Source organism: Notothenia coriiceps, unplaced genomic scaffold (genome assembly GCF_000735185.1).
Source record: "Notothenia coriiceps isolate Sejong01 unplaced genomic scaffold, NC01 NC01_scaffold00003059, whole genome shotgun sequence".
Classification (NCBI taxonomy): domain Eukaryota; kingdom Metazoa; phylum Chordata; class Actinopteri; order Perciformes; family Nototheniidae; genus Notothenia; species Notothenia coriiceps.
The window spans coordinates 6,122-18,875 of record NW_011335760.1 but is presented as its reverse complement, the minus strand read 5'-3'; the positions used below and the strand labels follow the sequence as shown (position 1 = coordinate 18,875).

General features: G+C 40.2%; 2 protein-coding genes across 2 annotated transcripts in view; both read left to right on the top strand.

Annotated features, from left to right (window-relative positions):
* Positions 1 to 933: 933 nt before the first annotated feature.
* Positions 934 to 4,616, top strand: LOC104941046 (phosphatidylinositol 3,4,5-trisphosphate-dependent Rac exchanger 1 protein-like). Its single transcript, XM_010766081.1, has 4 exons — positions 934 to 1,309; positions 1,512 to 1,614; positions 2,453 to 2,520; positions 2,624 to 4,616. The coding sequence occupies exons 1-4, from the start codon at positions 1,176 to 1,178 to the stop codon at positions 2,664 to 2,666; spliced, it is 348 nt and encodes a 115-aa protein (XP_010764383.1). The 5' UTR covers positions 934 to 1,175; the 3' UTR covers positions 2,667 to 4,616.
* Positions 4,617 to 5,688: 1,072 nt separating this feature from the next.
* LOC104941047 (potassium voltage-gated channel subfamily KQT member 2-like) overlaps positions 5,689 to 12,754 on the top strand; it is a gene marked incomplete at its 3' end in the record, with an annotated part of 12,184 nt that continues 5,118 nt past the window's right edge. The window contains exons 1-2 of the mRNA XM_010766083.1: positions 5,689 to 5,995; positions 6,320 to 6,387. Of these exons, the coding sequence (XP_010764385.1) occupies positions 5,697 to 5,995; positions 6,320 to 6,387 (367 nt within the window). The remainder of the gene's footprint in view (positions 5,996 to 6,319; positions 6,388 to 12,754) is intronic.

Here is a 12,754-nt window from a genome sequence, read left to right as displayed (position 1 = left end):
AAATATTCTGTGGACAGATGAAACCAAAGTTGAGTTGTTTCGAAGGAACACACAACGCTATGTGTGGAGAAAAAAAGGCACAGCACACCAACATCAAAACCTCATCCCAACTGTGAAGTATGGTGGAGGGAGCATCATGGTTTGGGGCTGCTTTGCTGCCTCAGGGCCTGGACAGATTGCCATCATCGACGGAAAAATGAATTCTCAAGTTTATCAAGACATTTTGCAGGAGAACTTAAGGCCATCTGTCCACCAATTGAAGCTCAACAGAAGATGGGTGATGCAACAGGACAACGAGCCAAAGCACAGAAGTAAATCAACAACAGAATGGCTTCAACAGAAGAAAATACGCCTTCTGGAGTGGCCCTGTCAGAGTCCTGACCTCAACCCAATTGAGATGCTGTGGCATGACCTCAAGAGAGCGATTCACACCAGAAATCCCAAGAATATTGCTGAACTGAAACAGTTTTGTAAAGAGGAATGGTCCAAAATTCCTCCTGACCGTTGTGCAGGTCTGATATGCAACTATAGGAAACGTTTGGTTGAGGTTATTGCTGCCAAAGGAGGGTCAACCAGTTATTAAATCCAAGGGTTCACATACTTTTTCCACCCTGCACTGTGAATGTTTACATGGTGTGTTCAATAAAAACATAAAAACATATAATTGTTTGTGTGGTTTTAGCTTAAGCAGACTGTGTTTGTCTATTGTTGTGACTTAGATGAAGATCAGAACACATTTTATGACCAATTTATGCAGAAATCCAGGTAGTTCCAAAGGGTTCGCATACTTTTTCTTGCAACTCTATATATAACTCTTTTATATCAAAAACCAAGTAATATGATTTGAATACAAATCTAGTTTCTGTCTAATTTAATGGATATTAATGTACTATTTGTTAGTATTGTGTATTGTAAATATACTGTCTTGCCTTAAGAACATTTTCAGAACTACAGTACGTAGGAAATCAACCATTTCTATGTAGTTTTAACTGAATATACCAATAAACTGAATGACACCCAATAATACTCTAAATGACTTGGTGAGATGGCCACTTTTGCCACATTGTCCTGTATCTTTTTCCAGCTGTCCATTTAACCGCTGACCCTCTCTGACCTTGGTTTCCTCCTCACAGCTGCTGCGACCCCTCAACACGCTAGACGACCTGTGCCGACTCATGCAGTCGTACGTCAACGTACGGCACAGCGCCCAGGGCCACCCGTCAGGTGTCAGCGTGCTGTGCGTGTCCTCGGAGCTGTGTAACCGCCTGGGAGCCTGCCACATCACCATGTGTGGCACCGGCATGCAGAGGTCAGCCTGGCACCACCTTAACACGATTAGACTGATTGTGAAGCACCACTCGACTGTCAGCTGGAATAAAGATTTGCACAGTGGACTGAGGCTTCAACTCACAGTTTTGAATTCATTTCTGCTGCTGATACAGATGTCCATATATTGACAACCCTATTAGTGTCTTTCTTACTGACCTATCACATGTTTTTATTTTTGGCAGATGTACCTTGAATGTGACACTGGAGCAGGCAATGATACTATCGAGGAACCACGGTCTCATGCCGCGCTGCATCATGCAGACCATGGACATAATGCGCAAACAGGTACAACTCTAAGGCAGATTATTTGCATGTTTTTCTTTATAGATAATTTCAGAAAAAAACCTTTTTCACTCTTATTTTAACATCCTTTCGTTACCTTAGAAATTAATTTAGTAGGAACTAGGACTGGGCATAATTCAGTAATGCAAAATGAATGAGTGAATATTCTTTAAATTTTTTCGCATTAATTATTACGTCTTTCGTTAAATACCTGAGCTTGTTAAAGTAGTAAACAGAAAACAATTAGATTAGAAATATGTAATTTAAACAACAGAACTTTGATAATGATAACTAGGTATAATCACATTGTCACGGTACTGATATACCAAAAGTGGTTTACCTCATAACCCAGCCTGCATTTGATACACAGTTAGAGTTACTATAGTGGTCGAACATTTCTCTCACCTACTCTTTAACTGAACCAGAACAATTCTACCACATTGATACATTTGGTCAATTGTATCAAATAATAATCAATGTGTTTTATGATAATGCATTTGCTTTACAGCAAGTATTTCTAGACATATAGAGATTTTTGGATGCTGAGTCAGCATTTATGTGGGCCGCGGAGGATCTGCAAAATGTTGTTGTTTATGGTCGTAATTTACAAGGCTAGTTAATTTTTGCATAATTAGGAATGTTCATTTGTTTTTTATCATTACAGTTGACGGTGGCATAATATATTTTTAAGGTCCAGTATTTTAGTTATTGTCATGTTTTGTTTTTCTTATGTATTTGAATGAATCTGGTCCAAATACGTTTTTTAGAAATCAAAGCTGGGCTTGAAGTTGCAAAACTCTTTAGAACCTTTGCTTATAGCATATTTGTTCTCTTTTAATAGGGGCCAAGAGTTGAGCTCTCTGCTAAAAATCTCAAAGTTATGGACCAGATGACTCCAGCATTCCCAAGGTACTGTATACAACTTTGTTTAGTATCTTTCTTATGCCATCTGAAAATAATATGGTCTTAGACAAGATGGATTTTCTCACATCCAGTTGTTCTTCTTCCACAGGCTCTTCAAGCTGTGTTTGCCACCTTCAGATGGAGACCTCTAAAGAAAACCGTCACTTCAGCAAGCTTGTCAGAGAAAGGGTGAATGTGAAGGATATGACGAGAGATGACATTAACAAAAGAGTGCGAGTCTCACCGGTTTCTGTCCAGGAGATCCTCCCCCACTGCTCCATTTTCAGGGATCATTCCATCACGGATACCACTAGTCTTCTGTGCAGAGTACAGACAAAACATAACTGTACAAATGACTAATGACAGCTACCAGAGAGCATCTACAGTGATAAAGACACAGCCTGAAACTCAAGACTAGTCATATACTGCTGTTGGAAGCCAACCAGATAGAAGTGTTATTGCTTTGCCTGTCTCTCTACACACATCTGGTGCAAACATATTCACAAGTTAAGAGGAGAGGCCAACTTCAGGCATCACCCAATGATTAAGCTCCTTATCAAACTCATATTATTAACTGGATTAACCAAACTACCTTTAGTTGACTGTCGTCTTATGCCTTGGACTGCAACTCCTGTCTCTTTCTCTGTTTGGCTGGTGTTCCCCAGGGCGTAATGCTGGGACCCCGAGAGAAGTGGAGTACCCTGGTATTTGACATATGTTGGCTGACTGAATAGCTGTTGAAAGTCAAAGAATAGACAGAGAGATGAAAGTAGGGTTTGATGGAAAGATGAAAAGACGGATGATAGAGGGGGAGGGCTGCTCTTTCTTCAGCCCTTTGCATGTGGTTACTGTGCAATTACTGTAGGTTTTAGTGTGGGTACTGTATTACGGCACTATATGAAGGATAGTTATTTATTGTGTCCGGAAGGAGTATTTTTACCCCTCACTTATACTATATCAGGTATTAAAGAATCTAAAAGCATTCCATCCTACGTATTGAACAGTATTTAAAGGACCAATGGCATGCCTTTTTTTATTTTTTATTTTTAAGACATAACTGCTTGTGTGTGTGTTTTTTTAAATATATTGACACGTCATATAACGTCAGGAAGTGTTACATTCAGGGAGAGCAAAAGGAGGGAAGAGGAGCAGAAGCTAGCTAATCCGAATAAGGACAAAGGAAGCTAAATCAAACCATACAAGGCTGCTTTTCATAAGCACACACGATCCAACAGGTTATTAAATTATTAATATATTAATTCAAAATGTGTTAGTTGAAGGATTGCCTTCTGTCAACTAAGACATTATTTTGATTTTTTTTTTTTATTGGTTTTTACATTGTCTGGGAACTGTTGTATTTACTGTAGGTATTCAAAAAGCACAATGATTGGTCCATTCAAGTGTTAGCAAAAAGTACTGTAAGCAGTTTGTGGGTGACGTCAACAAAGGGATGGTTTCAGAGCTGAAACACAGTAACATTATTTTACAAAATATTTTAAGTTGTACATACAAACTGTAGCAAAGTCAGATAATAATATAAAGGATATGTCTGATTAATGCTATAAGTGAAATGTGATTATTATTTTTATGGAGTAATACATTAATTGTGATCATGACTGTGCATTTTGAAGAGTTTCTCTTTGCTGAGCGTAACCTCACTGACAACTCTTTGACTGTTAAAAAGGTTGGACATGACTCTGTCTGGACATGCTGCACTCATTAGGCAGATCACTTAGTCCTTTTTATTTATTGAAAAGCAATCGGAGCATGTGAGAATAGTCTCCCCACATCCCTCGGCAGTAGCATGGCCACTGTCCATTTCAACCCTCTGTTGGCATGTAAGACTCAGCGGATATTTCTCCTTCCCCCTCATCAAATGTGCTCTTAGTCCGAGCAGTGTATATTGTATAAAAATCCCAGAATGCAGCATTTATTACCATAATCTAGTTTGACGTGTTTTACCAGTTTAAATTAGCTAATGACTGCAGCATGTTGGTGTAGCTGGACAAACAATCATGTCACTGATTACACTTTTATTTACATTATTCTAATGTTTTTGTATATACTTTATTTGCAATTTTTATGTTGCTTGAAAATAACTGTACAAAGGAATCTTGTTTGAATCTTTCTAAAATTATCATTGTAAATGCAATCTTAACAAGTTAGAAAATAAAAATGTTCACAGTATGATGATGTTGGCAAGTGCTGTCCCTCTTGTGAGGAAGTTATTTTATTCTTTTACACTTAATTGTTCTGTTTTTTATAATGTGTTTTCTGTTTCTGTTGCTTTGGTCTACTGTGTTTGTCAGTACTGTTATATGAATGACTTGGAAGTCCACCTGATCAGCAGGCTGTCTCTCTAGCCTTTGATTGAAGTAGTTTCCTTTTGAAACTCCATAACTCTGATCTTTTCCTGTCTGGGTGTTTATCATGGGGAAACTGAATTTACTTCTACTCTTATGCATTTACATTATTCAGTCCTAATCCCTTAATTAATGTACATTATGTTGCCTTTTAATGCCCAGCTAATTGATTCTTTATTAGCCTTTCTTTTTGTACGCCTTAACTGCATGTTGACAGATGCCTTTTAGATTTTGGCAAGTACTGTATGTTTATTTCAACATTGCTCAATCAGAGGAGTCAAACATTAAAAAAACAAAGCTTGACATATAGTTTATAAGAGAGCCAACACATGAATATTGCATGATCATGCATCTTCTTCCCTGCAGCTTCTCCCCGAGAGGATGAAAGGTTATCTTGGGTCATATTTTTCGAAAATGCGGTGAAACCACAGGGAAGATCTTCTTCTAATCAATAACTTGCAAAGATTTGAGCCCCCTAAGTGACACACCAGACCAGCTGTTATTGCATTAGAAGACAGCTGGATGCATGTTCAATTGAACTTTGCAGTGTTCCTGTGCCATTACATGATTGCAGATATATTTCTGATGGCCAGCATGATAAGACTGCAGATAATGTGCCTCCTTGCCGTGTCTGTCAAATGGCCGGAAGGGGCTAACGTGAAAAGCATACAGTGTGCAGTTTCGCATGCTTATTGCGATTGGTTTTCTAGGGGGCACCGACACTGACTGCATTCAGGACCAGCACACACACCCCTCAGCACCGGGGATGCATCCTCGCGGCACGGGCACGGACAACTCCTCGTTAGAGCCGACTTTAGGATGGTGAAGAAATCTCTCAACGGCGGGGTTTACCCAACTCAAGCCGGGGAGAAGAAGCACAAAGTCGGTTTTGTCGGATTGGACCCCGGGGCTCCTGAATCCAGCAGGGACGGGGCGCTACTCATTGCGGGCTCGGACAGCACCAAGCGGAACAGCATCCTCTGCAGACCGAGGTCCAGCATCTCCGCCGGGAGACCCCGACCATCGAAGAAAAATGCCAGCTATCGGAAACTACAGAGTTTCCTCTACAATGCGCTGGAGAGACCGCGGGGATGGGCGTTCATCTACCACGCTTATGTGTAAGTAATGATCGGGGCTGCAGCTAAGTATGCACGGCCTAACTATATTCTGGGAAACACCGGCATGATTTTTAAGGGCAGCTGGTATGCAGTTTTGCCGGTTTTGTGTGTGGTTTTGCCATGATCATGTTGCGTTAAGCTTTGTCATGCTGCCATAGCTCGATTCTAGGAGGGGTATCACTTCACCTGCATAACTCCCTCTGTAACTCTCAATGTTGCATTCTCATGGTTTTAGCTGATTGAGTTATGTCCGTTTAAGTGTTTATGATGATGTATTGTGATCCTTCAGCTATGTTTGACACGTGCACACTTTCTTTTTCATAGATTAGAGTTGTATTGCGGCAGCGGTGTGGTTCAGCACCGCGGTATGTGGACAGCTCCGCGCAGCGTCAGTACTTTCACTAATTAATGTGGCAAACGTGTGTGTGTGTGTGTGTGTGTGTGTGTGTGTGTGTGTGTGTGTGTGTGTGTGTGTGTGTGTGTGTGTGTGTGTGTGTGTGTGTGTGTGACTGTACAGCTGCTAGTGAGCTAGCATGGTGATCTGCCTTTGTGTGTGAGGTCTGTGTTAAAGGCATGTCAGACTCCAGTTCAGGTTAGTGATGTGTCTCATCTTCTGGGTTGTCAGCATTGAAAACATTAATTTTTCTGGATAACACAAATATCCCTTTTGTGTTTCACATTAAAGGGGCACTCTAACACTTTAGTAATGCATTTCCTTTAGGCTGGGGGCTTAAGAAGAGATAGAAACAAAAAGGCAATTGGTGCAGCACACGCTGAGCAAATCACACTTAAACCCTGCGTTTCCCAAGATGCAACGCCCCCTGATTTGTAATTGATCACTTCTTTTAAAATGAATGTCTGAAATGTAGACTCCATGTCAAAAAGAAAAATGAACACACTCTTTTTGAGAAGATTAATAGTAAACTGACCTTTATGTTTATGACATATCATCCTAATTTTTCGGGTTCATACTTGTATTTGGGGTTTTACTGAAACATCTTTACATGTTTTAATCGTCAGAAAACATTTTTATTTTCCTCATACTGTCTGTTTGATTATACTTGTAGCCATTCTTGTTCTGAAACACTCTGTTTTAGTGCCTGTCTCTTTAAGACCCCTTCCCAAAAAACACCAGCCTGCATGTGACATGTCTGAAATCCTGTATTGTATGAAACAAGTACCATCTTGTCTTATTTCACAATATGTGTTCACTTCAAGTGTACGTTTAAAAGTCCTTATTAGTCTCATTTAACACATAACTTGCATTAGTTTGGTGTGTGTGAAAAATAGTAATTCTAGTATGTTAGCCTACATATTCTCCAAGATGAAAATGTGGGTAGACCCTGCATCCATGCCTGAATCCAGTGATGCTGATTGCTTGGTAGTATGAGGTTGAGCATTAAGGAATTCACTGCACAACATCTCCCCAGCCCAGAGACTCCCGGATGCAGGAGTAAGCCTGTGTGCTTTAATGTGAAACCACACACACACACTCACATAGGCCCCCTGGGTACTTTTGGAATATTAACGCAGTACGATAACAGCCAGCAAAAACTCCTTCTTTGCCATTTGGTTTGCTTTGTTTTGATATTTATTTACCAGTGTCTCTCTTAAGAGGTAGTGCTAATTCATGTCTGAATCTAGTGCAGGCAGCAGTGAAGTTGTTATGGATAATATCACTTTTAGATCCAAATACACCAAGTGACCTAGTCAGTAGCATGTGTATACCATACTGTAAAATATTACAATATACTAGCAAAAGGATTGTCTTGAAAACGCAAGTAATAAAAGCATACTGAAAAATACCCCCTGAGGGTTATATTGTTATACTTTATGTTTTATCATTGGATTATTAGATTGAATTTGTTGTTTGATATGAAGCAACATTTTTAAACCAAATAGGATTTCAACATAATTTCTTCTATGGATTCATCTAACGATCATTTTCTCAATTTATCCATTTCTAAAATGTCACAAATTAGCGCTGCCGTCAACCAATACCCCAAAGTAACACCTTCACAGTGTTTGTTTGTCCAACAAGCCCCCCAAAATATTCAACATGAGTCAAATGATTCAAATGAAAAGCAGTAGATATATATTTCTGCATTTTATTTTTAACACGAGTAAAGGTTTATCATATTGAAATTAATTGCAATTACGTCAGAGGATTAAACAACTAATGCCTTCAGTGTGATTTGTATATGTTCTTGTGTTTCACGGGTCTCTATAATGATCAAGAGAAGTACAAGTACCTGATATGTGTTCAGTACTTGTATACTTTCCACCACTGCTAAGATCAGAATCCTCTAAGCATGTTGTAAAGTAGAGAACAACTCTACAGGCAAATGCATTCAAAGTTAACACTAAGAAGAACATCAGCGTACAGTAACCGCGACTCTGCCTCTAACCCTCCCTCTGGTCCATACATTATTCATCGCCCCCACATCTAATTTATTCCCTCAACTCTTTTTATTTCCAGCCAGCTGATTTATGAAACTATCATGTGCTGACTTCAGTCGAATATTCCCCCTCCTGCTTCATTCTTCTTTTTATCTGCGCTCCGAAATGACAGCGTCTGACAGACAAAAAGACGGCGCTGCCTTGAGCTGATGAATAGCGTCCAGAAACGTGCTCTGCCATTTCTTTTTGATGGGCTGAAATGTTAAGCAGGTGTTTGTGTGAACGGTCGATATGTGGAACAGGAGTGCCTGTATCCAGAGAGCTCTCTGTTTGGCTGCCTCTGGTTTATCTTTCTTTCTCCGTCTATCTATCTAGCTGCTGTCTGACACCAATGTCAAATCTAAATCTTTGGCGACTTGTAAAATGCAGCAGACTGGGTGTGAACATTTCCTATTTTGTGAGGGAGAAACTGCTTGTTCCAAGGTCCTGCTGTCAGAACAGCTGCAGTCTTCCTCAGCTCACTTTCACACACAGTTCTATAAGGAGGGACGATTTGACAGTTTGCAAAAAAGCCTTTTAATTATTCCAGGTTCTCGCTACATCTCAGCGTCCTATTCCATCTATCTAAGGGACTGCACGTTCCGCACTGTTTCAGAGATCACGCCTGTGATATATTCACTGATTTGGCTTCAATAGGCGCCTCATTACTTTGAGTTCTCTTGCAGGAAGCAGCAGCTGAGCTGTGTGAGGAAATTGAAAGGCCTCTGCAGCTGTGAGATGACATAATGTGACTTTACCAATGTGGAACTGAGAAAGATCTGCACGAAAGAAGGGAAAACAAAAAGTTTAGATAGTGATCAATCGGTGGAAAGTAAAACTAATGATCCGTTAAAGTGATGACGAGAGACAGATTGAGGACATGTTCCAGTTATTCATTATTCGGCTGAGCTGGGGAGGAAATACAGCGAGGACAGGCAGATGCTGCTGCCAAGCTGCTGAGATGTGCTCTGTTTGAGAGAGAAGAGGTGTCTCTGATGGGAAGTGTCTAGGGTCTGTGGTTGTGTTATGGCTAGTGATGGGTTGTGTCCCGGCTGCTATTTGGATTAAACAAAGCCCCAGAAAGCTCTCAAGATATTTTAATATTTTATTATTTTGTCACTCATTAAATCAACATGAGATTTCACCCTTGCTCAATTCAACACACAAAGGGGAGTTCCTGCTACAGTCTTATTTTGGCCGGTCATGACCAGTTAGCATGTGTTAGCTAGCAGTACTCACTATTATAACTAAATATTGCTGTGTATTTACTTGTGCCATTGTTCAAGTATCAATTATCCTGTTGGTGTCATTGGTGGCCACAGCTGTTGTATATGATATATAAATGCTAGCTAGAGTGAAAGATCTTAAGTTCCCTTTTAAGCTCTTTAGCGCTTTATAGAATCTTTCAGCTACTGTAATAGTTACTTTTTAAAACTTTGTTTTTGTTTCATTGGGTTCATATTGTCCTTTTTGCCCTCAGCTGTCTGCTCTTTTCAACAGAAAGGCTTTGCCGGCACTGTACCTGCCTAGCTTTCAACGGTAAAAGATAGCGACTAGCTGTTGAACAATGTGAAGCATTAACTGCTACAGAGCACTGTTTTCCATTGAGGGGCGGAGGAGACCAAACACGAAGCTAAAAGCTGTGTGTCCAGGACCTGCATCAGATGGGACCATTATTGCTCCATATCTGCTGAATGTGTCAAAAAGCCATCATACAAACAGCCATCTGTAACAAGTTAGAATATGTCTGTTGTTGAGCTTATTTCCTGTAGTGACCAAAGACATCTGTTATTTTAGGTTAAAAGGCGATTAGTAGAATCTAAATAAAAAAATGTCGGCCTCGGTTAAAATGATATATTTTCTTTATTTTACTGTTGGAATTTGGCCTTCTTTTGACTTTGTAATGCATACTTCTACAGTATACTATTACTTACTATAACTTTTCTCACTGCTACACCTGTCTGCCCTTTATGGTCTATAACTCTTGGTATCTTCTTGAAAGAGAGTTCCCTCCTTTGCTTTAGCCGCTTTTCCCCATTAAAGGGTTTTCTGTTTCACTTACACCTTCACATGACTCTCATATCTTGCACAAAGAGATACCCCTATTGCTCAGAGGCAGAATGACGGTGTGGAGGTGCTTGTATTTACACAAGAAGAGTGCCCCAGAAAGTCACCAGCACCCTGGGGAGCCCACACAGTGGATTCCGCAGTAAGAGCACGCTCCTCACAGGCGCTTCTCGCTTAGTGACAAATTCTTCTTTCGTTATTTGCTTTCTAGTTCGTCACAGTCTATTTTTAACGTGAGTGAGTCTGGGAAGGTAGTGTTGTGCTGAGAGGGCAAATCAATGTTTCTTTATCTGCAGCTCAGGAGCAAGTGCAGGCTTTTCTGCTTCCAACAAATGCCCCCTCGGCGTGATTGATCCAACTGATGTCATTTGGACCTCTCTGGCAGTGTGTGTGTGTGTGTGTGTGTGTGTGTGTGTGTGGGTGTGGGGGTGGGGGTGGGTGGGTGCTGGTGGCTGTTTAAGTAAATGAGATTTTATCTGAGTTTTTTTTTTAGTAGGGTCAGGCGACAACTAGATGAGAAACTGGTGCAAAAATAGAGCTCTAAGGTCACCTGTGTGTGCCATGGTTACTTTGCTATCTCTATGGTTCTTTATCAATAGTGGATACACACATTCGTCTGACCTTTCTGTAATCAGAAATGGATCATTTAAATCTTGAGTCAATAGAAAAACAAATTTTCAGTAATAGCAATGTATTAATTGAATGTAACAGTGTCATTTCAGGCCCCTTGCTATAAGAGGAGATATGTTGCACAAAAGGAATAGTTTAGGGTATACCATCGACTATAAGAAGTGGATTTTGTCACAGGGAGGACCTATTGTTATTTGGACTACAGTTTTGAAGCATTGAGATTTTTTGTTGTCACCATCTTGACTTTTGCATCATTCGGTATCAGCCGTGACATGCAAGGATCAAAGTACGACAGAACTCTGAATCTAAAACCTTCACACTCTTAAGGCTGAAAACAAACTTTGAAGGAGACTAATCTGAGACCAAAGTATAGAACAAACCAAGATGGCCCCCACCGATGGCATACCCAACAATATTGTCTATTTTACTTTAAATCGCAACAATATTTATAAATTGAACATCGTGCTGTATTTCAGAAGGCTTAAAGTGAAAATGAAGACCACTAACTCACTAGGAGCATATATACTACTAAGGTACTAAATCAAGTGAGAAGTAGGGTCTTTTCCTCATAGACTTCTATTCAATCAGACTTGTTTTTGCAATCCCAGGTGTTGACCCCCTGCTGGACATTAGAAAGAATGCAGGTTTAAGGCAGGATTTTTCTTCACTTTCAGACCTGAAGGTTTAAAACTATTTATTTGATAGAAAATCTGCCCAATCAGCATTATAGTTGGTATCATACATACATTCCAATGAGATAATGAACATCTGGACATATATGCCCCAAAAACGTGTAAATAACATGAATTCACACATTTATTTCCCTCTTTGTCCTAAAACCTCATGCATAACCATGAGCTGCTTGGTCTATCACAGATGGTGGCTTTAAGTGAATCTGTTCAATCTGCACTTTGCTGATGGCAAAGAGGAAGCGTAGCTGTTAAAGATAATTGTGTGACTGCTTCAGGAGGCAGGTTCTCTCCCCCGCCTTCAGCACCAAGTGTCCTCATTAGGAGGTACTGATGAGCCTGGCAGGGTCAGGTCAGGACAGATGCTTAAACTGATTTAACGTGCTTCTTTGTGCACAACATTCCAGTTCAGGAATGACATGTATTTAAGGAATGACATTGCTTCATAAAGGAATCACCAGGAGAGAAATATCCCACATAAGTGTTTACACAAGCAGGACAACTGATTTTGTGCGGTTGCATAGTGCATCTTTTTGATTTGCAATACAGCAAACTGAAGTTATACGAATCCTGATGGAGAAGTTCTTCACAAAATTAAAATAGTAGTGCTATTTATCAGTATACTGTAGATTGTTTTGGTGTAAGTTGCCAATTGTGAGATATATTGTGTTAAAGGTCCAATGTCATGGCCATTTCTACTGATCATAATTCCATTGTTGAGGTCTACTAAAATAGATTTATACTGTGCAATTTTCCAAACTCACATTGGTTTCTCATACAGCATCTCTGTAAAGTATGTGTCTTCACCGGTATTCACTCTCTGTCCTAAACGGCTTGTTGGAGCTCCTGACCCCCCTCCCTGTGAGCCCAGTGTGCTCTGATTGGTCAAGCGACGTGCAACTGCTCGCGAGGAGCTGCTGTGAGGAGCAGACAG